The sequence below is a fragment of the Mchenga conophoros genome, linkage group LG18, assembly GCF_057382185.1.
Source record: "Mchenga conophoros isolate Kocher_MC1m ecotype Shallow Benthic linkage group LG18, M_conophoros_male_GT1.1, whole genome shotgun sequence".
NCBI lineage: Eukaryota > Metazoa > Chordata > Actinopteri > Cichliformes > Cichlidae > Mchenga > Mchenga conophoros.
The window spans coordinates 21,834,598-21,860,023 of record NC_140543.1 but is presented as its reverse complement, the minus strand read 5'-3'; the positions used below and the strand labels follow the sequence as shown (position 1 = coordinate 21,860,023).

Here is a 25,426-nt window from a genome sequence, read left to right as displayed (position 1 = left end):
TATTGGCTGAGAAAGGTCAGGCTTTGCTGAAGACTAAAGGTGGTCATACAAAATACTGAATTTCAAGCTTGTTAGAGTTGAAAAAAGTCAGTTTTTTCCTAATATACTGTATTTTCATCTATGTTTGCACACAGTTCAAAAAACTGCATTTTCCTGACACAATATAAAGAAATAAGGGCTAAAGACTTTTGCACAGCACTGTATGTGAATAAAAACAAAAGTCATAATAGGTTCTCTTTAAACTGCAGCATAAGACGTTTCTTTAACATTTCAGTGAACCTGTGAGCTACTGCCCTGTGATGACACACTCATTCAGTTCCATACAGTCATCATTTTACAACTCTGAAGGTCAGAGGTCACATGACTGCTGGCTGGACTCGCAGATGTAACTCAGGCTGATGTAGAAGGTAGCCTGGGAGTGCAGGCAATGCTAGGGTCACGAGAGACGTGGCATTCTGTGCTAGGATGCAAACACGAGCCCCACAAACATGCAGAATGAGCACTGTCGATGTTATTGCCGTCAGACCCTCTGTTGTCATCCCTTATCCCTTAAGCACACAAACGCCACTTTCCCCAACATCCTGAGTGGGCATACATTAATATTTCTCCTCCTGTTACATAATTCTGCCACACAAGATACCATACCATTATGCCCTCCCACGAGACGTGCTGTTGAAAGCAGCAGCGTCATTTCCTCTTAGACTACGCTGCTTTTAATGCAGCTACCGCAGCTAGTCTGAAGCCAGTGGCTACACTGTGTGTAAGTGAAAGGAAAAGACTTTATTCATTAGGATAACACTGAACACCCTGAATGCCAGAAAAAACTAATCTGAAAAAAACCCCAGTGATTTAAGCCACTTCAACTAGAGTTAAAAACCAAAAGGGAGTGTCCCTGAAATGCAAGAAAGACCACCTACTTATGCAAGGAAGTTCAGTGTGCACGCAACCACGGTATGTAGCTGCAAAGGTTAAAGTTGACACACACATACCGCTATGACCTACAAGGTGAGGGTCCCATAACTCAGGAGGGGGGCTAGCTGAGCTAGTATTACCATTAGCAAGCTAATCTGCAAGAAAGTTTACAGGCGCTGCTGAGTGTGTAAGCTATTTCTATATTAGGAAAAGCAGAAAAACCAGAAACAACTGCAAAGTCATCATGTGTTTTAAGGCTTTTTAAAGAGTTGTTCTCAATGCGATTAAACTGGTAAATTTGGACCAATGTTATTATCAATTATAATATCATTTTAAAGGAAGTTTTATTTTTGAGTCTTTCCTGGCACTGGCTTTTTGTCTCTTCACTCTGGACCAGAAAGGTCTTTTTCACAGCAGACATCTTGGCCTGTCACAGTACGGAGAACACAGACGATGATGGATGGATGCCACTTAGGGAGGTCCTGCTCATCTGCAGGCTGGTCAACACAGTGGGACACAGTGGAAATGAGCCATCATTGCTAAACATTCCTGCTGTTGTTCCTCTGATGATGTATGATATATGCCTTATGAAGAATCAACAGCAGGCTTGACCGATAAGTATCGCTGTATCTCCAACTTTGATCCACTTTGATCTTGAGAGGGCCTGACCAGTGAAACTGCATGATAACTGTGTAACATTTCAGTATAGTGAGGTCACGGCCATCACCAAAAAATAGTTTGTGATGCTTTGAGTTTTGTGACATCGTTTGTTATCCTGTTGGTAAAAGGCATCAGAAAATGTAGCCATGAAGGGATGAGCATGATCAGCAGCAATATTCAGACAGGCTGTGGCATTTAAAGGATTCCTAGTTGGTACTAAGGGCCCAAACTGTGCCAAGAAAACATCCTCTGCAATATTAAACCTCCACAAGCAGCTTGAAGTTTTGATATAGGGCAGGATGGATCCAGGCTTTTAAATTGTTTACACCAAATTTTGATCCAACCACCTGAGTGTCGTAGCAGAAATCGAGACTCATCAAACCAGGTAATGTTTTTACCTTCTGCTTCCCACTTTTGATGAGCGAGGTGAATTGTAGCCTCAGTTTCCTGTTTGTTGCTTACAGGTGTGACACCCAGTGTGATCTTCTGCTGATGTAAATAATCTACTTCAGAGTTCAGAGATGTTCCAATAAAACTTACCTGGGACACAAGCAGGCAGCAAAGTTGTGTTGTGATTCTGCTTAAACAAAAATGTGGCAGAAAAAATCCAGATATGTTGTGTTAAAGCATGCTGTAGACTGTTTGACTTGCATGATCTCCCACACAACACCCACACACCAAACCATTGAGAGCCAAATGACGCTTCCAGAGAGGACAGGGCGGTGGAAGAGACAGACATGAGAGATTCAGAGAGGCATTGAGTGTGCAGTAGATTAGTGTTGTTGCTGCCCTTGGGCAACAGAGCATAGAGGACAATTAGCAGCAGGAGAGAAAAGTCCGGCTCCATTTTCTTACACACACACACACACACACACACACACACACACACACACACACACACATAAATACTCAGCACTCACTTAATCACAGCTTGAGACACCTGGATTTCTCAGGGTGAGAAACAAAAACTTTTCAGAAGGAATATTTTTATGTTTATCTTTAAACCTCTTCTGTGTACGGCCTCTGCCTCACTCTGTGGTTATATAATACTAGCCCAGTCGATTTAAATCTCACTGTCGGGGTCTGTGCTACTGCACATCAGTCATTCCAACTCACAGAGCTGAAAATTAAATTTAAGGATGGAGGAAGTTATTCGTATACGGACGGGAAGCAAACTAAAGTAAGAAAACTGAACCCAAAGGAGAAAGAAGTGGGGAAGATGGCATCATGCTGCAGGGGACAAGAGAGCAGAAAATATAACTCCATGAACAGGGACATACCCAACCTCCACACACACAGAGTGCTGAATCCATCAAATGTTATGTCCCAGAGCTGCAGAGTGGCTGGCTGCTGCCCCCACAGCAGCCTCTGTGGTCAATATCAAACCCGCTGCCATTTAAGAATTACATAAGCACCCTCTTGCTATGCACATTGAACAGGTGCCAGGCCGTACCTGAACTTTGCTGCTCACAGAGCAAGGGCATTACAGCCATTTGTCACCATGGAAACCAGATAGTGGTCAGACAACTATCCAGTGGGGTTTACCCAGATTTTTAAGTGTATGCAAGTATTTGTTGTAATGGGAAAGCCAAAAGTAACAGAAAGCACAAGGGTGGTAATGTTACACCCACTTTAACTTCTAAAAAATGATACCATATGATATATAGATATATAGATATTTGCACACTCACATTTCTCAGATCAAAGAAATGTTAATATTGGACTTAGATAACCCGATTAAATACAAAATGCAGTTTTTAAAGGATGATTTCATTTATTAATAATGTAAAAAGGTTATCCAAACCTACTTTGCTCTGTTGCAAAAAAGCAATTCCCCTGCAAACCTAGTAACTGTTTGTGCCACCCTTGGCTGCAAGAGTTTCAATCAAATGTTTGCAGTGACTGGCTAAAGTCTTCATTGTTCTTTGGAGAATTGCTTAATTCAGCCAAATTGGAGGGTTTTCAAGCATAAACAGACAGTTTAAGGTCACGCCAAAGTATCTCACTCTTATTTAACTCCGCGTTTTTGAGTCATTCAGAGCTTGCTGTTGTGTTTCCTGGCATAACCCAAGTGAGCTTGACCTTTATGAACTGGTTGCCAGACATTTTCCTTCAGGATTTTCTGGAAGAGAGCAGAATTCATGGCTGGAGTCCTGCTGAAGCAGCAAAGCAGCCCCAGAGCATCACACTGCCACCACCATGCTTGGCTGTTGGTATGATGTTTTATGAAATGCTGCATTGGTTGCACAGATGTAACACGATGTAAACCTTCCGAGGGATTAATAAAAATCAGTCCACAGAGTGTCGATGGTGGAAGTGCACGCAACCACGGCTTTTTATCACTCCTGGGACTGTTAAAGTTACAGTGTGTTAAATCTCACCACCAGTAGATTGGAGACTGCTGAATTCTACTTTCTTGCCTTTCCCAATTCAATTAGATAATCCTAGTTATGGTGGCTGTTAAAGATATCCTGAAGTTTTCTGTTGGCAAGCACTGAGGTTGTTACCGCCATTAGCTGCTAGCCTCTGTTAGCTGCAGTTAGCCTCTGTTAGCTACAGTTAGCCAGCTTTAGTGAAAAGGTCTTTGAAGTGGTTTGAACATTGTTGGCCTCAGACACTTGGAATGGAATCCAACTGTTATCAAAGACAAAGTGTGATTTTTAGGACACTTGAGCCTAACGTTAGCTGCTACAATGTTAGCTTATAACCAGCTATTATTTAGCCAGCTTTGTCATCAGCTGTTCAGAAACAGAAGGGTCGTATGTCTAATCTGCTAACAATAAGTGTTTGTGCACCTATTTGTGAGTTACAGCCCTGACGTCAGTTCAGAAAATAAGGCTTATGTTAAGAAGGAAGAGGATGACATGTAGACACTTGTGCTGACTCTTTCCTTTGTATTCTCACTTCTTTTGTGAGGTGGACCCTTTTCAGATGATAAAATGTAGTTATGATGATGCATATCTTGATTCTGAATGTGCAGACATGACTTAAAATTGACCTCAACTGGGTATACTCATGGGCAAGCAACTTGGTACTAGCAAATTGTTGTCAAGCCAATAAAAGTTTAAGAGTTTGGTTTCAAAGTGAGATTCAGCCCTCTTACATTTCAAAACACCATGAAGGAAAAGTCTGGTGGTCTGAATGGGACTTTGGTTACTACCCCCATCATTTATACTTTCTATGCCAAACAGGGTACCATCAATCCTGCATAAGACCTCTATAGTCATCAATAACTCCCAGTTCTCCCTGTTGTTCAAAAGTTAATAAAAACCAATATTTCTGTGCAGTGCAACAAAAGCTTAAAATAAAATTCAACTATTGCTTTTTTTCATATTACGATAAAGCTTACACAGTGCACGTAGTGCTTTTCTATCACCCACACCTTGTTTTAGTGGTTTTTTTAATACTTGCATGATATTTTTTAATTCTTCTGATTTTTCTTATAGTTTGCTCTTCCTTTACAAATTTTGCTGCTCTGCTGCCAGTAGACCTGTCCATGTTTCTGACTCGTCTTAAGCTGCTAACATGAATTCTTTTATATCCTGGATATGTTGAACTTGCTGTGTTGTACAGGTTAGCCCACAAGTGGGAAAACAGGATAGACTCGGAAAAGGAAAAATACCAGGGAAACAAGGCAGAGGAGAAACCAATGAGGCCAAGGAAGACAACAAGGAAGGCAACAAGTAAATGCAAAAGAGCTGAACATGCATAAAGAAAGTGACAAACAAAACAAGGCAGAGACACAAACAGCAATGACAGGAGACCCCATCTAAGAAACCTGAGGGGAAAAGAACAACCAAAAAGAAGACAAGTTTCGAAAGGAAAAATCAAAACCATGGCACAAATTTTTTATGTTATTTATTTTGTTAAGAGTGATTACATTCAAGGAAACAACACTTGAAACAATCATGAATCAGTTAATTCATCAACAAGCGGGGGAACTCTTTCCTCGGGAATGACAAGATGAAAAGCTCCAGAGAAGCTGTGAAGCAAAGCTTGAGGTGAGGCTGTTTTGTAACCTCAAACTCAGAAACCAAAGCTACGGTTTATTAAAAACAACAACAATAATAATAAACTGGTGATACTCAACAACAACAAAAAACAGATTGAACACAAAGGCATAGAAAAAAAATCACACACCTCTTTTTTCCTCCACGTTTTAAAAATAGGCAGTAATTAGATCTCAGTGGAGAATTAAAAATAAATGATTTCTACTTTATTAATGTGGTCCCCCCCTCCAGTCACCAGCCTTCCTGTCTGTCTGCACGCCTGGTGCTCTCGCTCCCCTCTCTCTCCTGTCTATATTTAAGCAGCAGAGATCATAGGACCTGCACTTCATCTCATGTATCCTCAACAAATCGCACGCAGGGCAAGCTATTACTTGTATGTACATTTGTATGTGCACAAAGGTGTGTCAAATATGCATATCTCCATTAGCAGCGATTGTCTGGAATCTAAAGCAGACACGGGGCTCATGCAAACAACCCCAACAGAAAGGGGAGACTGTGACTGACATATTGATAGACTCTAATAGTTACTTTACATGCAGGCTGTTGCTGCTGTTGGTATGCACTACGTCTAGACATGCCAGCTTGTCTTGCAATCTGCATAACATTGGCAGACTAGTACTGCACTCCAGAATGCAGAGATCGCTGAACTATCCTGATATATTGTCAAGACAGGCATGACACTGGGATGTAAAATTGGTTTATAAATGATAAAAGTTTCAATTACGAACTGAAGAAGAGCCGAAGCTGGTGTAGTAGCAGCACAGACGGAACATATTAACACAGAAAGAAGTCGCACCGTGAGTCACAGTTAACCTATGAACAAATCCTTCTTGATGATGTCATAATTACACTAATTGACGCAGCAATAAACATGTTAAAAATGAACAAAAGTCCGCCTCAGAGGCAGGACGGTTACTTGGTTTCCTGTGGAAGCGCATTCTCCACATTCAAATAGGAAGTCTTATCTTACATAATTCGAGTGTGTCTTCTGTATCTCATAATGACAGGAAAGCCAGCTCTGTTACAAGTATAACAATTTTCTCGTAATTACAAGTTCCTGATGTTGTAATTATGAGAAAAGGTGAAGGTGGTTATCAATCATCGCTGTTCACTGAGAGACATTTGTTTCTATTATTTTCTTTCTATATGGTCTAAGACAGTGAGAGACATTCAGTGAGTCTACCTGTGTGCACAGCAGTTAAGTCATCACTGGATCATATTATCTATATTTTTTACACATTTTTAATCAAATTTTATCACCTAAAGGACAATAAAACTGTCTTTGCGTTTCCTCTGCGTCCAACTGTCTTGTCTCTCTCTCATAATGTCCAAATCTTTGGAATAAAGGCAAACTTACTCTTGATAGAAATCACACTTAATGGTGCAAAAGTGAGAGCTCCAAATCATTCGTGTCCTAGCTTTAATCTGCCCGAATCTGGGAAATCACAAGATTTTCCCACTCTTTTCTTGTATGTACGAGAAGGCAAGTTTGAACTCATAAAGAGATTAGGCCAAGTTTTTTTTGCCTCTTTGGGGAATGTGATGCATTTTTGAAATATCAGACAACTCAATACTCTTCTGGGATTTTCCCACATAGGGGAGGATGATCCGGGAAAGAGAAAGTTTCCAGTAAGCAGCAGTTCTGTGGGTCAAAATGCCTCGTTGATGCAAGAGGTCAGAGAAGAATAGCCAGACTGCTTCAAGCTGACAGGAACAACAACTCAAAGAAGCACTCATTACAACCAAGGTATGCAGAAGAGCATCTCTGAAGCACATGGGCTATAGCAGCAGAAGACCACACTGGGTGCCAGTTGTTCAAAAAGTCTTAATATAACTAGAAAATAAGAGACTGGAAAACTTTGCCTGGTTTGATGAGCCTCGATTTCGACTGTGACATTTGAATGGTGGGGTCAGAATTTGGTGTAAACATCATGAAAGCATGAATCCATCCTGCCTTCTGTTAACAGTTCAGGGTGGTGATGGTGCTGCTGTGGCCTCCACAGTCATCAGATCTCAATCCAACAGAGCAACTCTGAGATGGGATTTGACGAATGTTTCCAGCACCTTGTTGAATCTGAGCCGTGAAGAATTGAGACAACAGATCAGTTAGCCATTTTCTTTCTTTGCAAATGAGAAATTTATTAAGAGTAACATTTGTTAATCATGTTTTCAAAACGACAAAAGGCACAAGTTTGTCTATTAAACTATTAAACAATACTTGAAATGTGCAATTCACTTGTATTTTTATTTTTATTCCTATTTTTATTCCTATTTATTCTATTTATCCCCTTCGTATATTTTATTTATATTGTCTCTGTATTTATATATATGTGTGTGTGTGTATATATATATATATATATATATATATATATAATATTCTGTAACTCTGTCGGTGCTGTGCTTTTTTGGAAATCGAATTTCCCAGAGGAACCCACCCGAGGGATTAATAAAGTTCTATCTAATCTAATCTAATCTAATCTATTGTGAATACATCTGGTCAGACGCAGGATTTTGTCTCAAACTTTTAGATAAAATATGGATTTCAATTACCATTTATACAGCAGTTCTCTTATCTTTACAACATCTTAATTACATTTGCAGAACATTTATCCAAATATATATCGGTATCTTGATAAAATTTGACTTTAAAACTAATATCTAGTACATCAAACAGTATAAAATAGTTACTCCTTACAAATTCTTAATAAATACATAAAAACAGTAAGGCCAGAAATTTGGTTAACAGTTTCCCGTTGCAAAAAATCACAATATAAAGATTACTTATAAAGGCAATCCTACATATCAGAGTCACCCTACAGGTCAATATTAGCCAGGAAGTCTTCCTTATCATCATTTGTTATTGTAGTAATCCTGGTTGGTGGAGATTCTGTATCCCGCAGCAGCTTTTTCTCCAGAGCTGCATCTTCCGGGCTGAGCTTCTCCCCTTTGGTCATGACATACACAAAATATTCAAAGCCTTCTCCATAACTTTGATGTTTGATGGACCATTTATATTCCGTACGGGCATAGAGCCGTTTCCTGAAAAAAGGCTGGGCGAAGGTAACGGAGACAAACCGACCTCCAGGCTTCAGGCAGCGGCTGATCTAAGAAGGCAAAGAAAAAGCAGGAGAACCTTATTGGGACAAACAAGCACATCCTACATTACCACCAAGACACACATCATAATCATAATTTTCAACACGGTCACTACCACCTGACTAATAAGTATTTGATGATGCTGGGCAATGAATCTTCATGATTTATGTAAATAGAAAAACTTGGAATTATTTTATTTTGTGGGATTATTTAGTTTTTAGCCAAGAGGCAGGTGCAATGGGAAGGCAGGGACAGGACAGTGATATGCAACAAAGATAATGATAATATTTAAAGTGGACGTTTCAATTATCTGGTACATGCTTTAAACCTTTAGGCAAAGGCAAAGGAACAGCTTCCAAGGATTCAATCATAGTCCTCACAGGAAGTCAGCTGCTTTGGGCTCAGCGTGGCATAATGTGGACCGATATCTAGTTAGTTGGTTGATAAGACAAGGTACTCTGCAGCAGGAACGCTATTGAGGAGAACGCTTTAAGAGCACTGCTTTAGGCTGCACTAAGTGTACTAGACCTTTGATGGTGTCTTGAGTGCATTCTAGTGAAATATTCCTGTGAATTTAAAAAATAACTTTCTCAAAGATTCATGTCTCTGTGATTTAAAGAAAAACTATTGGATGGATCAGCCAATCAGGTTGCTTTAATGCGCACAAGGTGTTTTACTCTGTAAGCCTCTCAGCGACTTGGTGGTTGCATAATGCCCATCTCTGCGTAGGCTTGCTAAGACAATTACATGCATTTTCTGCAAAGCTAGACTTTCTAAACAAACCCTCGTTTTTTGTTTAGAAAGTATGCATCTGACTGAGTGATCATCATTACTATGATGGGTACAATGTTATTATAAAAGAAGGCTGGAGCTTGGAAAATAAAACCTGAGATAATCTTTTTTTTTTTCTCAAAGTAACGGTGTGGGAGAAGCAATCTTCTAAAGTGAATTCAAATCTGAGTCATAACATCTCTCTGTGGCTGCTGCTTCTTTGTTATACACCTTGAATTTTAATTACACTGACAGGCACAAAAGAAAAAAAGAAGTGTCTCGGTAAAGTTTGTCAACCACACGCTGCTAGAGATTTTCCAAGTCTTTTCGACTCTACTGGGCTGATGTGAGTCTTGGGAGTCCAAAACCTCCCATATGTGTTTGGCTAGGTTAACGATCAGTGACTGTGAAGTTCAAAGTGCACGATTTACATCATTTTCATCCTCATCAAACCACCTCAACCCCTGTGGGTGGAGGATAGTGTCATTTAGACAGAGGCCACTGTGATCAGGACAGAAGTGTTGCATCGCAGGATAAAAGTGACCATTCAGAACAACTTTGTATTGATGTGCAGTGACCATTACCTCTGAAGGGACACTATAGAGCCAGCTGATCACACTGTAGGAGTGAAAGGTTAAGCTTTTCCCCTAACATGTCACCCATCTGTTACATCTGTCAAATACCAAATTATCTCAAACTGACAGAGCAGACTTTAAGCACTGAGCTTCTCAGTCTACAGTGGCTGCAGCTTAGTCACGCGGTCTGATAACACAGTGTGACAGGATGAAAACTTAGAGGGTCCCTGCATATGAATAATTGCTACTTTGATTCTCTCACCATACCACCGTGTTTATCCTTTGCGAGGGATACACGTGTGCATCAGGACACGGCAAGTTTCACAAGAGGCAGAGCTCAGGCAAGCAGGAGTATAAAGACACACACGCACATTTAGTTAGACATTAGCAGAGAGTTTCTCCAGAGACATAAGTGTGTGTGGGAGTAAAGAGACACAACTCGCAGAACTCTGTGTAGACACAAACTGAGCTTTTTTTCTGTGTTCCATAAATCAAACATGTCAACAGGGTGAATAACAGATTGCAGGAGAAATATTACAAGTCTGCAGCAGCTTTCTTAAATCTATTATCTGATATGACATCAGAAGATAGTTCAGTAATTTGTCTCTTAAACTCAAAACAACACTGTTACTGATGATTCAGCTGGGGGTGGGGGGGTGCTCTGGAAAATGTGAAGGAGGGGATATTTTCATGACCTTTAAAGCTTTTTCTATTGATAAAGAACCCCCCTCAATTAAGTAAGAAACAATTAAGTGACAGAAAGTTCCTATTTTTCACTATTTGCTGTTTTTACAGGGGATTTGCATAAAAAGTTTAATTAAATAAATTGTATATTTTATAATGATGGGACAGTCTGACAGTCTGTAATTTTACACAATATCACGCGTCGCTGGTTCAGGACACTTAAGGTTAAAGTAGTCTGAATGTGGCCCACAATGTAAAATGAGGTTGACATCCCTGGTGTGAAGTGTGATTGAATACTGTCAGTGTTTACAGATCTAGCTGTGAGACTTCGTGTTAATGGTACATGTGCATGTGTGCGTCAACTGTGTTCTCCTATAAGCCCAAGAAAGATTGCTCCAAAACAGGCCTGGGCATCCCCAGAAATATGCGGCCCATTGGAGAAAAAAAGCTTTGGACCTAACCTGTTGGTCCCGATTTTTAATTTGACCTAAAAATGATCTGAGTTTGTCCTAAATTCATTTTGAGAATGAAAACAACTATTAGATAAACAGGTTATGATATCTGCCTGAACACACAGACATCTACTGAAAAGACAATGCAGAGAGAAGCTACTTCGTGGTCTTTCTGGGTGGCTTCTTGCCCGGGTCCTGAGGGCAGAGAAGCTGGTGTTGAGCTCACGTGTGACTGTCATGCAAGCTGGGATGGAGTGGCTGAGGTCTGTACAGTACTGTGACAGAGTGTGGAGCCAATCCTCATATACTGCTGGGGTCTTTTGAGAGTTGCTCTCAGAGGAGCACGTGTATCCTGCTCTTTTCACATGATTCATCTCCACCAGCATGCAGCCTATATATGAATTATTCACTTTTCACTGTGACGCAGAGGAAAAATGAGAGGAAGAGTGGAGGGGATGTTGGATATGGGATAAAATATGTCATGTAAGGCAAAGAAACAAGAAAGTGAAGAAGATGTTCCAGATGAGGGACACAAGATAAACGTATTTAAAACTGAAACCTTTTTATGTTCAGATTTACAACATTTTGGGTAAAAGCAACTGCACTAGTTGTCTTCCTGACAAAGCTAAACTAAGCTAGGCTGAAATAACTGTCAGCCAGTCGGGAAGCGCAGGATCCAGACTTCAGTGTTTCTCAAAGCTGAGTTAACTGAAGCAAGAAATAAAAAATGAAAACAAGATGGCAAACACACCACTGCTGCCTTCCCCCCGTCTACACAGTAGGAATGGTGAACATGTTAGCTCACAGCTGTTTCCACTTAGGACACAAACATGACTGGTTTCAATCATGTTTCTCTTCAAAACATTTATCAAGAACACAAATGGTCCCAGTAAATGTTTTACTGTGTTCTTATAGTTTGACATGAAATGAATTTGGATGAATGTTTGACTTGATGTTATTATCTATCTGGGCTCTTTGAAGACATCTCCTGTTGGTGGGGCTTCACTGGCTTCACCCTTAGGTGGAAGCTTGCTATTAGTAGAACACACCGCATGGAAGGCCCTTTTTGGTGAAATATTAATAGAAAATATTTAGTTGATTCATGGACTCTATTTTATTCCCTGATGTGGGCCTGTGTGCCAAACTGCGTTGGAGTTTTTACATAACCTTGTTGTGAAAATAAAGACATTTTAATTTTATTTTGAAAAGAGTATCTTGGAGTTTTTGATATTCAAGCCTATATATATCCCTTCCAAAGAGCACCTCAAATATGCTATGCTGCCAAAAGTATTTGCTCGTTTGCCTTCGCACACTTATGAACCTGAGTGATATCCCATTTTAATCCATGTGGTTTATTATGATATAAACAAGGTTTATGAGTGTTTATGGGAATTTCTGACCATCCTTCCTGAAGGGCATTTGTGATGTCAGACTGATGTTGGACGAGAAGGCTTGGCTCACAGTCTCCGCTCTAATTCATCCCAAAGCTGTTCTTTCAGGTTTAGGTCAGGACTCTGTGCAGGCCAGTCAAGTTCTTCCACTCCAAACTCGCTCATCCATGTCTTTTGGGACATTGCTTTGTGGACTGGTGTACAGAGATGTTGGAACAGGAAGGGGCCATTACCAAACTGTTCCCACAAAGTTAAGAGTGTGAAATAGTCCAAAGTGTCTTGGTATGCTGAAGTATTAAGAGTTCCTTTTACTAGAACTAAGGGACCGAGCCCAACTCCTGCAAAACAACCCCACACCATAATCTCCCCTCCACCAAACTTTACTCCTGTCACAATGCAGTCACACAAGTACCGTTGCAGTTGCTCGACCATGGAAACCCCTTCCATGAAGCTCGTTATGAACTGTTCTTGAGCTAATCTGGAGTCCGCACGGAGTTTGGACGTCTGCAGAAAGTTGATGACACCTGCGCACCGTGAGCCTCAGCATCCACTGACCCTGCTCTGTGATTTCATGTGGCCTTCCAATTCATGGTTGAGATGCTGTCATTCCTCTTTGTTACATTACCACTAACATTTGACTGTGGAATAATTAGTAGCAAGAAATTTTCATAACTGGAATTCACTGAGCTCCTGAGAGAGCGACCCATTCATTCACAAATGTTTGTGAAAGCAATCTGCATGCCTAGGTGCTTGATTTTACAGACCTGTGTCCATAGGCGTGATTGGAACCCTGAAATCAATGGTTTGAATGGGTGAGTGAATACTTTTGGTAATATATTGTAGAAATGGGTAGAATCCATGGAGTACAACTTATCAAAAACAATTGACATTTATTGAAGCAACTTGTGATTTTTGCCACCTCCACCTCTCGAGCTTTTGCTGCTCTTTCAAACAGAACCACCCGCACTGACCTAGCTGATGCTTGGAAGTAACTGTTGCCAAAGGAAACTTCCTGTGTATCATATAAATGTTCCTTTAATACTGTACAGTTTTCTCAGAAAGTCCCTTGGCTGTCACATTTAACTTTACGCCAAAGTGCGACTCGCATTTCACTGAACTGCAGTGCGAGTTAACATCCTCCTGACTTCATCACTTCAGACATTATTCATGACATTGAGATGTATGGCTGCACTCTGTGCCTTTGGAGTGTAACTCCAGAATCTTATGTCACAGGTGACTGATGTCACTGCAGCCCAAGAAGACACTGAACTACAGCAAACGAGTCAGCTATAACTACTGTAATACCCACTGTTTGACAGTGAGGCTGGCAGTTAGAGGATGGCAATAAATTATCTGATGTTTCAGGTCATTTTACACAATGTAATACATTAGTCATACATCAAATTACCCTTTGTGTTTACAAGATACATTACTAACCCAGATTCTCACACTCAGCATGGGCCTGTATGAATGCATACACTGAAAATCCTCATGAGGAGGAGGATGATGCTCTGAGTGAATTGAGTCATATTTATATAAAGTCTATATGCAAATCAGCTCGTGCATGGCAGCAGCTCTGACATGATGTTAATCACACACACAAAAACAGAATCTCATTTCTTCAGGACAAGTGGAGAAAAAAGCAACAAACACAAGGAGTCACATATTGGAATTAACAGATGGATAAACTGGGATTTATATGACAATGCAGTCAGAAAAACACGGAGGCTCTTTTCAGTCCGTCCACTCTTTGTCAAACATCTGTAAGCTGATCCCAAGTAGGACACAGGGTTCCTCCAAGAGGACAGGGGAAACCACTGTGGTAGTATTCATTTTCACACACTACTGAAGTGCTGCCCCAAAATACACAAACACACCTGAAAACACAGCTGAGATACACAAACACACAATGACACGCATGGACCCACACACACCTACCCCCCCACACACACCAACAGGTCATAGCCTGTTCTGAATTATTTAGCGTGGCAGTTGAAGCTTGTGTCCAAGTCACCTGACGTGTCTTGAATGTATAAAGAGGAAATATGAGATCCGGAGTTAAGTTTCCCATGAGATTTCCCAGGTACTCCCACTGACACCTTTGGGTAATTTATCTCTTTGTTATCATTCCCTAGAGGGAGTTCATAGAGAAGAAAATGGAGCACAGCGTCAGTTCACGCAGGCCATGAAGTTAAACTTCACCACAATCCTGGCATATCAGTTGATCCCAATGCAGCTGAAGGCTCAGCTGATACTTTCCATGCATCTAATTTATAAATCTAGGAAGAAAACAATGTTTAGGCTGCTTAAGTCCACTCACATCTGGTCATCTGTAAGCTGCTGAGTAACCCACCTGCACCCCTGCTCAACCTGACTTAAACCAGCTTTTAACTGATTCCTTGTTCTTGCTCTTCCCGCTGTAAGCTTTCCACGTATTGGCATTGAAGCGTGGAGCGGTATCAGGACAGAGCCACAGTGCCAAATATAAATAAGAGCAGATGGAAATAATCTTCTTTTGGCTATGGCAGTCCTGATGGAAGTTTTGAGCTAAAATGCATTTCATTGTCTCCAGTGTCTTTGCAGCTTTGTCTAAAATGGGATTAACCTAAAATTTTATATTTAAGGAGCTCTTTTCCATATTCACATAGTTTATTGTGCTAATCTAAAATTAGCATCCCTGCAACATTCATACACAATTTGTTAGCTATTACCTGCTTACATTTCTGGCAACACCATTAAGATCAATTTTGCACAGTTTACTGTGGCCAGGTAGTCTTGTTAAGCTTACTGATGAACCAAACTGACCCTATAAGTACAATGAACTTCAAAAAGGACTTCTATTAACATTAGGCCTCTCTCTTCTGATTCCCTGTTAGTAAATGATTTAATAATTGATTAACATGTTGATTTATTCTGCTATACAGAAACTGTACAGGATGAATATGTTAGTTTAAGTGAATTGCCACCTCAAAGTCATACTAATAGCCCATTTCCACTAGTACCAACTCGGCTCGACGGCCGTTTTCCATCACAATCAAGTACCACCTAATGTGCGTAAGGTCGTTATAGCCACGACCGTACGTTTAGCAGCCAAAAGTCCCGTGACATCATTTGTATGCAACACAAACGCCACAACAAAGAACCACAATGAGACAATGGTACACCGGCTGCTTGGTTCATGGCTTTTTTGTCATATTCAGGGACCACATTGTTGTTTTTTGTATAGTGATTTCCCTTGTTGCCGGGTTTCAAAAATGGCAGTTTTGATTTTGGCGAAGGAGATGCTCTCATGACTCATTGAGCAACGCCACTGAGTAGCCAGTTGGTGGTATGCAGTCCGTTTACATCACATTTTCGGATCGCCTCAGACAACTTGGGATCCCAGCTGAATAGGTACTAAAAAAGTACTTGGTACCAGGTACTACCATCTAAAACCCTAAAAACCAAGTAGAGCCTTGCCGAGCCGACCCGAGTAGGTACAAGTGGAAAAGGGCTATAAACTGTCAGAATCCTCAAAGCACAGGTCGAGGGGTAGGAGTGACTGCAATCTTTCACCCTAGCCTATTAGTCAACCAAAGACCCATTTGGTTCTTTATTTGAAAAGCTCTATTCTAATATGTAAAGGCCTGGATGAAATCTGATTTACTACGTCTAAATTAAAATAAAACTGAGGTCTTTACTTGGTCCTAAAAATCTTACAAACATGGTAACTTAACTATTTTATTAGGTATTTACTTTGGGGTTTCCCATGATGCAATGAGCATTTCTTCTTCACTCGGGTCTTTTACCTGTCTGTCTGGTTATGCATAACTACTGTATTTAATCATTAGTAAATATTAAATTCATCCTCTTTCTCTCATAGTGTGTCTTTTATCTTGTCTCTCTATGCTCTCTTCTCTTCCCCTTCACTCCAACCAGTAGCAGCAGATGGCTGCCTGTCCCTGAGTCTGGTTCTACTGGAGACTGTTTTCCTGTTAAAATTGAGTTTTTCCTACCAAGTGCTTGCTCACAGGTGGTTGTGTAATTGTTGTTGTTTCTTTAAATTTTGTAGGGTTTTTACCTTCCAATATAAAGCTGTTGTTGTGAATTGGTGCTATTTAATAATAACTGAAATTAAATGACATGCAGCCAAACTAACATCTAAGATTTGAGAATAAAATGCAGGTTTTGTTTTAGTCAATTAAAAAATGTCAAGAGCCAGTGAGAGAGTTCTGGAAACTTAAATATTTTAAGGGGACTGAATCTAAAATGTGGTCATATTTTAGATTTTATAAGTGTGGAAGAAGGTTTGATTGAACATGGCATCTCTAATAAAACTGCCTTATGACCACGACATCACTGAGGGCTTTAGAGCAGGAAAAATATAATTCTGTGTTACCTGTCTGCTAAAATCTCAACAGATTGTCAAGCCGCCATGTAAGCTGTATCTGCAGACAGTAGTTAAGTTTCTTCCCCCAAATAAAATATCTTGTTCAAAAATTGTCAGTCAGAGTGGTTGAAACAGAAAGAAACACTGCAGACTGCTAAAGTTCCCTCTGTACGTCAACATTTTGGCTGATTGCATCACTGTTTTCTTAAGATTTGCTATGCAAATCATGCATGCCAGTGTGTACACTCAAATACAACCGACAACAAATAGAAAAACTATTTGTTTTATATGTATTGTATGCATTAGAACTGCATACTACTATATTTTGCTTATGAGATTAAGTCTTATAATTATCTTGCATGAGAGTAATAGGGCACGTAACAAAGATGTTCTTAATAAAAAAGAACAAATATAATAAATATATATGAGAACTACCAGTCAACCTTTTTCTGGATAACTACAAGAATTAGTCTGGTACATATAACCTGAAGAATCTAGGTACTGGAAGAAACAGATCAACTTATTTAAACCTTTGAAATATTAACTTTGTATATGTCAGTCTAAGTCCCTGCCTGACCTTTCCACATTAGTCAGAGAGAAGATAAGCTGTGGAGCCAAGAAGAATGACATTTTATTCACTCAGCAGTCTTTCTTTCTCCAGGTGCATACTCTGAATTTCTCCTATTCACTGCTTTGTCTTTCTGTCCTCACTGGGCTGCAATATCCTCGGTTATCTCCATTGTCTCTCCTCGCTAAGCTCAGACTCGCCTAAAGATACTGTATATGAGATAACTGATGGTCTCTGGTGGTCAGATGAGGACAGGGTGACAGGTGGTCATAACTGTGATTTCACTCTGCAAGATCTTTAAGTTGCATAATCTGGGTTCATCTGAGATGGAAATGTTAAGTTGCTCATGAGCCCTGAACTTCTCTAGATATTACTCAACGGAGGTGCAGGCAAGGAAGCAAACGTCTGCACAAATGAAGATTTATTATAATATTAATTTGTGCCAGTACTATAACAGTGGGTCACAGCTAGCCAGCAATTGTCCTGTGTCCTGTCTCTATACTCAGGCAGCACCCTTGCATAATGCAGCTGATGCAAAATACCACAAATTACAAGCTACTGTGGGTTGCATGCGAGAGGACGACTTCACAGAATGACCTTGTTTTCCAGACACACTTCAACCTTCATCCTTTCTTGTTCTTGTGCATCAACAACAATCTCTTTCTGATAGCTGTTCATGTTTTCATTTTATCAGTTCTAGTAAACATTTCAATTAAAAACAATTGTTAAAAATTACGAACCAACACAGAAATTGGCAATTCCCAAATCATTTAGTGAGTGTAGATGGCTTCCATCCATCCATTAGCTCGGCTGTCACAGGGCAAGAGGTGGGGTACACCCTGGACAGGTTGAAATGCCATTACAGGGCTAACACCGAAAGACAAACCATTCACACCTACAACCAAATTAACCAGATAACTAACGTGCATGTCTTTGGACTGTACCTGTAGAGAACCCATGCAGGCACAGCGAGAACATAGAAATGCCACACAGAAAGGCCCCGGCCAGGTGGTGAATTCAAACTCAGAACTTTCTTGGTGTGAGGCTATCCTGCTGTCTTTGGCGTTACATTTGCAATTTAAATGTACACTCACCAGACAGATTGTTCGGTACATCTGTTCAACTGCTTGTTAATGCAAATATCTAATCAGCCAATGACATCTCAGCAACTCAATGCACTGTCACGAAGATCTGTTGAAATTCCAACTGAGAATGGGGAACAAAAGTGATTCCAGTGACTTTGAACATGGCCTGGTTGTTAGTGCCGGACAGGCTGGTCTGAGTGTTTCAGAAACTGCTGATCAAGTGGGATTTTCCCACCTCTAGATTTTATTGAAAATGTCCAACATGGACCAAAAGCTCTGAGGAATTTTTCCAGCACCTTATTTAATCAATGCCATGATGGATTTCGGCAGAAAAAGGGGGGCTTAGATGGTTCTGGTGACTGTAGGATTGACATGGCATCCAAATAATTTAAAGCTGATGAACTTTATTAATGTATACAACTGTATGTCTGTGAGGGAAAAAACAACTAAAAATGACTGAAACAACAGTGCATATAAGATACTGCTGTGATCATTTTCATACGTCGTTAGAAATATACTGATTGCTTTCATAGGAGTTTACATACATAAAAAGAAGCTGAAAGGGGAGGAGTTCATCCTATGCTACCTCCATTTCTCAGGTTTTTCCTTGCTATTAGAAATTAAAACTGTGGACTCAATATGGAAGCTATAAAATGTGAGAGATGAAATTTAGAATGTTTAAGGGTTGATGTGAAAGTAAGGAATCTACAAGTGAAATTTCATTTAACACCATGCAAAAAGGAATATGTACAACTTATACTTCTGTCATTTGATAACACCTGTATTATATTCCTATCTTTTTTCTTCTTTCAACCTTTAAATTCACCAACAACAAAAAAGTTATACTTTGTTGCACCGTGGATAAAGTAGGAGGCCAGATTTTGAAAATGAAGGAGAGCGTGCTGAATAAAGAAACTGAGTGTCAATTAACGTGTTCATCTCAAAATGCTTGTTAAGTTAAAAAAAGCTGCCATCTGTTCCAAGCTGAGGGTAGAAGCTGAAGTAAGGGGGTGGGACTGTGAGGGGCAGGCAGAGGTGGAGGTGGCGCTTTGTGCGTGCCTGAGTGTGTGTGCACCCACTTCACTGTGGGTGAGGCAGAGCTGATCAGTGGGTAGAGACAACAACAGAGCGCTATCTCTGGACAACAGACCTGGATGGACCACAGCCTACTGTCTCCCTTAGACGTACCGTTAACACATACACACACCCGCACATTCACTTGCACGCCAACCACACACACACACACAAACACACTTGAAGTGGGGCGAACATATTTTTAAAAAAGCAGGGAGGAGGTGCAGTTTTTATTTAGGTCATATTTTCACATCATATTTCATAATTTCCCTCCCATCTTGTTTACTGGGATCATGTAGCTCTGCAGCCCCCTCCCTTAAGGAATGTGCATTTGAAATCTACCGCCTCTCTTCCTTTCCATTTCACCTCACCCGAAGCCTGCAGCCAAGCATGTGGATGGCAAAAACGTGTAAACGTCTTGAAGAAACGAAGAGGGCGTGGGTGAGAGAAGCGTGGAGGAAAAGAAGGACAGGAGAGAAAATAAGTGTGTGTGTGTGGGGGGGGGGGGCTTACTCAATGTGGGTCTCCTAACAAAGCAAATCTGCTTTTCCCTTCAGGGGTGCAACAGCCTGCTTTGTTTCCTCCATCCCTCCATCCACTGTTTTATCCATCCCTTTCTCTCCTGCTTCTAAAGAGCCAAATGTGCAGCTGCTATGAGGAACCATCTGCCCCGAAGAAGCTTCGTTTTATGTGCACGCGCAACTTTAAACTCTGTCTACAACAGAAAATATCAGCGACTGAAGATCCAGCTCTATCTGAGTTGAACTGGCGCACATGACAAGAACAAAAACGACACAATAAACAAGCAGAAATTTGATTACGCCTTTAACGTTTGCACAGCCCCTTATTCCCACCGGGAAACTTACAGTACTTGGAGCAACAATAGATAACAGAGGAAAACGTGACAATGTTGGATTCCCTCTCCCCATCCTCATCTCCGCCTTCCTCCTTTTCACCCACCCACCCATCCTCCCCTGAATTTTCCTCTCCTCCTCACCCCGCATCGCCTCCTCCACCCGTTGACTACACAGATAAATTATACATCAGAAACCTTCTCCTCTTTTCCGCTCTCTCCCTCCACATCCACACACCCCCTTTAGCTTGCTGGGACAAAACTGCTTGTTTGTGCTCGACTACATGTGCGTGTGTACTTCCAGCTCGTGATGCGCTGCCAAAGAGCTGCGCCGATTCCAAAATGACTCAACACCTTTCACAAACCTGAGTGCAGGTTGTGCGGCGGGCTCGCGGAGGCTCGAGCTACAGTGGCAAGACGACGACAACAACAACAAGAGCACGCCTTTCAAATAGGCGCATCTCTCCCTCTCATACCTTGTGTTGCCATGGAGATGAAAGTTTTGTGCTGGTCACAGTAACATATGTAGGTCAAAGCGGGACACCTCTCAAAACAAAAACACCAGGCGGTGGCGACGGGAAACTCACGCCTTCATTAGGCAAGGAGAGAAAGTGAAAAAAGTCCAGATAACGAGCAGCCCTGATATGAGAAAACAGCTCCAACGACGCAAAAGCACACTGAATATTTACTGTGGAAATAAACAGAAAAACTTATCTGAGATGTAAGGCTTTCATTTTTTTTTTTAATCACTCTGGCGAGCACACTTGTGTGTCAGAAGGTTTTCTCGACAGCCTTATTAGTGCACTGACTTTAGGTGTATCAGGAGTTCAATAAAAGACAAGGAGTCACTATTATCTGATACTAACTGCAGCTCTGAACTGGGTCACTGCTGATGCATTTACAAAGGGCTTCTTCAATGTTGAAGAAAGCTGAAAAATGAGGGAAACTCGTCTTCGGGCTAAATTTGAATGGCGTATCCGTGCTGTGAGACGTGATATTAGCATTAGTGTGTGTGTGTGTGTGTCCGTGAATGCGTGGACCCGTGTCTAATTAATCAGCATCTTCAAATTCGGACGCCACGTTCTCTCCTCGTGGCACACTGAGCTAAAATTAAAACATCTGTGTCTTCTCCTTTTCATCCACTACAACCATCTCGGGCTTTTATCTCCCATTTCTTCTTTAGCTCTTGCTGCCTCCTCACCCTTCCTGCCTTCCCTTCTCCACTGGGGACCAGACAGAGGTTTGCTTTAATTACTGAACTACTTTTCACACCGGTGGAAAAAGACGGAGACACTCATCAGACAACCACACCCGCCCACTGTTATGCTCCCAGCATCCCTGCGCTGCCTTTCATGCACTTTTCCCCTTGCGTTTGTGTGCCTGCATTAACGTTTGCTTTGTGTTTCATTTTCGTAAAGCTTCCTCTAAAAACGCCTCATGCGAGGTCGCTGCTTATAGCAGATACACAGCAGAACATTGCTGCGGTCAAAAATGCTAAATTAATTAAGCGATGTTTGCTATTCTTGGCTCGGTATGATGAAATAAATGATGCAGACTTTGAGAAAAACTTGGATAGGAAGGCACAGAGTCAGCGAATGTGTGATTAATAAACTCATCTGCCTTTCAGAACAGTTGGAAAAAAAATTGTAAAGCTTCGGGGAAATAAGAACTGCAGAGAAACTGGAGCAAAACGTGAGCGCCTGGTACAGTGACACGTTTAGAAGACGGCAGAACAAGAGGAGGGAGGGTGTTCCCCTCGTTTTTGTGGTTCACTCCTTTTCACACCCTCTACATCTCTGTTTTCTTATTCGCTAAATCTCACAACACATTTTAATTTTAATGCCATTTGCACGGCAGCTAACGTTTTTGCTGCTTTAACCGTTCCTTTTAAGCCTTACGTTGCCAGAAGGAAATGTAAACGTCAATGCACGCTGACATATATTCTGAATAACCAAGAGCCAAAACAGAAACAGCTCCATCAATAGTTCTTCCTCTCCCTTTTAATGGCAAGCCAGGGATAAGGCACCTGGCAGTAGCTGAAGAAGAAAGCAGAAACCGCAAGTGAGGCAGAGAAGGAAGGAGGCTGAAAAGGAAGTAAAATGGGCCAGTGTGTCTGGCTGCTGAAGGGGTCTCTCGTGGGACTTGGAAGGCGGACAGGACAGCCCGGTGGAGGTCCCCGTAGCACACTAACACAGTCCAGTCCATTCAGTGGACCAGTAGCACAGGAAAGCTGCTAAATATTACAAGACACAATAATAGCAACTGAGGAACTTAGATCAGATGACTGAGTGACAGTTTAAGAAGTTGGTGTATGATTAGGGCCGTTTTCAACACATGAGGTGGCATTTCTTAACAACAGCTGCATTTGTTCTTTTTAGAAAGGTTTGTTCAGCTACGATGACAGCTAGAAAAGAAGAGTTGAACTTTAACCCAAATGCTTCTCTGTTGGGACACACAAAGTCTAACAGAGGACCATCAGTGATGTGCAGAACCCATTTGGACTGAGTCAGTTCCTAAACACATGATCGTGTCTGATGATGTAGCTCGGGAAAGGCTCCTCTGTTCCCTACATTTAGACTCTCTTTTGCTTCGTTTAGCTATCCTAACCCCAATAAACATAAGATACAGCGTTAAGAAGCACAGCGCCTGAGTGTTCTTTATGGGTCAGTCACACCATCTTATTGATTTGATCAAAGTTAATCTGCACTGATGAGCACCGCACACCTACAACACATCTGTTTGCAATGGGGGGTTCAACTCAGGTGGTTGCCAACTGGTTGCACTGTGGCTATATCCCTACACTGTATAAATGCAAGATTGCTATGTAAGCGCCTGTAAGTCTGGAACTACTGCGATCACTATTTCTTGAAGAAATCCATGAGATGCTGGCTGGAGTCTGTTTACTATTCATTTAATTTGTATTAAATAAATATTAATACAAATCAATTACTATAATACATAACATGATCATTTATTTCTAGCAGTTGGCAGCATTTGTGATATTCAGTGATTTAGGACAGCTGACTGCTGTGTTATCAGTGACAGATTATATGTAACTGCCAGCTTGGCTGATAGCAGACTCTCCATCTTATTGCCGTGTCATCACCGTCTTGATAGATCGCAGTGGTTTTGAAGACAGCAGCTAACTGTGTGTGGTCATAGGTCTGGTCCTTGTCTTTGGGACAACTGACCGTGACTGTAGCTTTATTAAAACAAATAACAAAGCTGCTTCTGCTCCAGGTCAGCAGCACCAGACAGAACAGTATTTGCACAGACAAATGATGTTGCGAATCAAGACTGCCCACAGTGAAGGCATCATGAGGAAAAAACACTTTGGTTGTGCGCTTCACTCATGAAGAACAAATCAACATGTACGGTCCAGCTAGCAAGTATAATGTCTTGGTGACTTTACTACACAGCTAGTGCATCCAAGAAATGCCTCTCCTCCTCTGCTGCTTTTATTTTGCACAACAGAATTTTCTCTTTTATAATGTCTGTAGATAGTTGAACATCAGAACTGTATCCCTCCTCCTTTAAACTAATTGAACTGGGGGGGGGGCGCTAGCGAGCCAGCAATGGAGTAGGACGTGTTTCTGAAGGCTCCCGCTAACAGAGTTTCAGAAATAGTTTTTTTTCAACCTACAAAGTCTCATTTTATGTCACAGGGGAAGCTAACAGTTTTATATACTATATTAAAGCTTCACTCGAGACAAAATGGCATCGAACCTAAGGAAATACAAGTACACCGGAGGAACTGCGGCTAGGCCCGGCGCATCCTCGGGCGAGAATACCAATGGTGGCCTAAGGGCGGCGCCCGGCTCAGCGACCACTGAGGAACGGGCTCAGCAGAGCGATGGGCGCTTTGTGGACACTGATGCCCTGAAATTAGAGCTTCTTCAATCCATTAAAGATGATATCAGCGTGGTGTTAAAAGAAGAACTCAGGAATGCACTGAAAGAAGATTTTGATAACATTAGGGCTGACGTGCAAGAAGTGAGAAATGAGATTGCTAACAATACGGCGGCAGCGCGCGCTGAAATGGATGGAGTAAAGGCCACGGTGAAAGAAGTAGAGGACGGGCTGTCAATGTGGAGCGATGAGGTGGTCACCTTGCAATCTACGGTGAAGACTCTGAGGAAGGAGCTATCTGACCTGAAAGATAAATGTGATGACATGGAAGGCAGGATGCGGAGATCCAATATCCGTATCATGGGGGTCCCGGAGGGCCCGGATTCGAGCTCCACCACGGCCGTATCCGCGCTACTACGTGAAGCGCTGGGTATGGATAAAGATGTTATTGTCGACCGCTCACACAGGAGTCTGGCCCCGAGAAGGCCGGGTGGTAACCCGCGGGCCATCATAGCCAAGCTTCATTACTACCAGGACTGTGTGGAAATTCTACGCCGTGCCAGGACCCAAGCTCCGCTGAGGTTCAATGGACAACCGATTGCAATATTCCCGGATTTTACGACCTCGGTGGCCCGAGCTCGGGCTGCTTTTACAGAAGTCCGGAAACTTCTCCGTGAGCAGGAAGGTATCCGTTTTGGGATCAGGTTCCCAGCGCGACTTTGTATCACGCACAACGGGGAGGAGAAAGAATTTCTGGATGCGGCGAAGGCAATGGAATATGTTAAAGAACATATTATCAACGTTTGAGGAGGCTGCGCCTGTCGCTCTATGTGGGAGCGCCAGTGCTACGGTTGGTTGTCTCAGTTACGGCTGAGTGTACATGACTGTTTGTTGTAGCGTTCGCACGGTGATGAAAAGCTTGAAGAGACACTTCTTGTTCAGACATTTAAACTTATTTCATAAACACATTTTGGTTCATTTTATTTCATGGCAATACCATTGGGTTTAGAAAAGTTCTATACTTTGTTTGGATGTCGATATATGTATGTGTATATATATGTATATTTTTTCTTTTTC

General features: G+C 41.5%; 1 protein-coding gene across 1 annotated transcript in view; it reads right to left on the bottom strand.

Moving 5' to 3' along the window:
* Nucleotides 1–5,508: 5,508 nt before the first annotated feature.
* ece2a (endothelin converting enzyme 2a) overlaps nucleotides 5,509–25,426 on the bottom strand; it is a 103,760-nt gene continuing 83,842 nt past the window's right edge. The window contains exon 4 of the mRNA XM_085253795.1: nucleotides 5,509–8,686. Coding sequence (XP_085109921.1) covers nucleotides 8,396–8,686 — 291 coding nt within the window. The 3' untranslated portion in view covers nucleotides 5,509–8,395. The remainder of the gene's footprint in view (nucleotides 8,687–25,426) is intronic.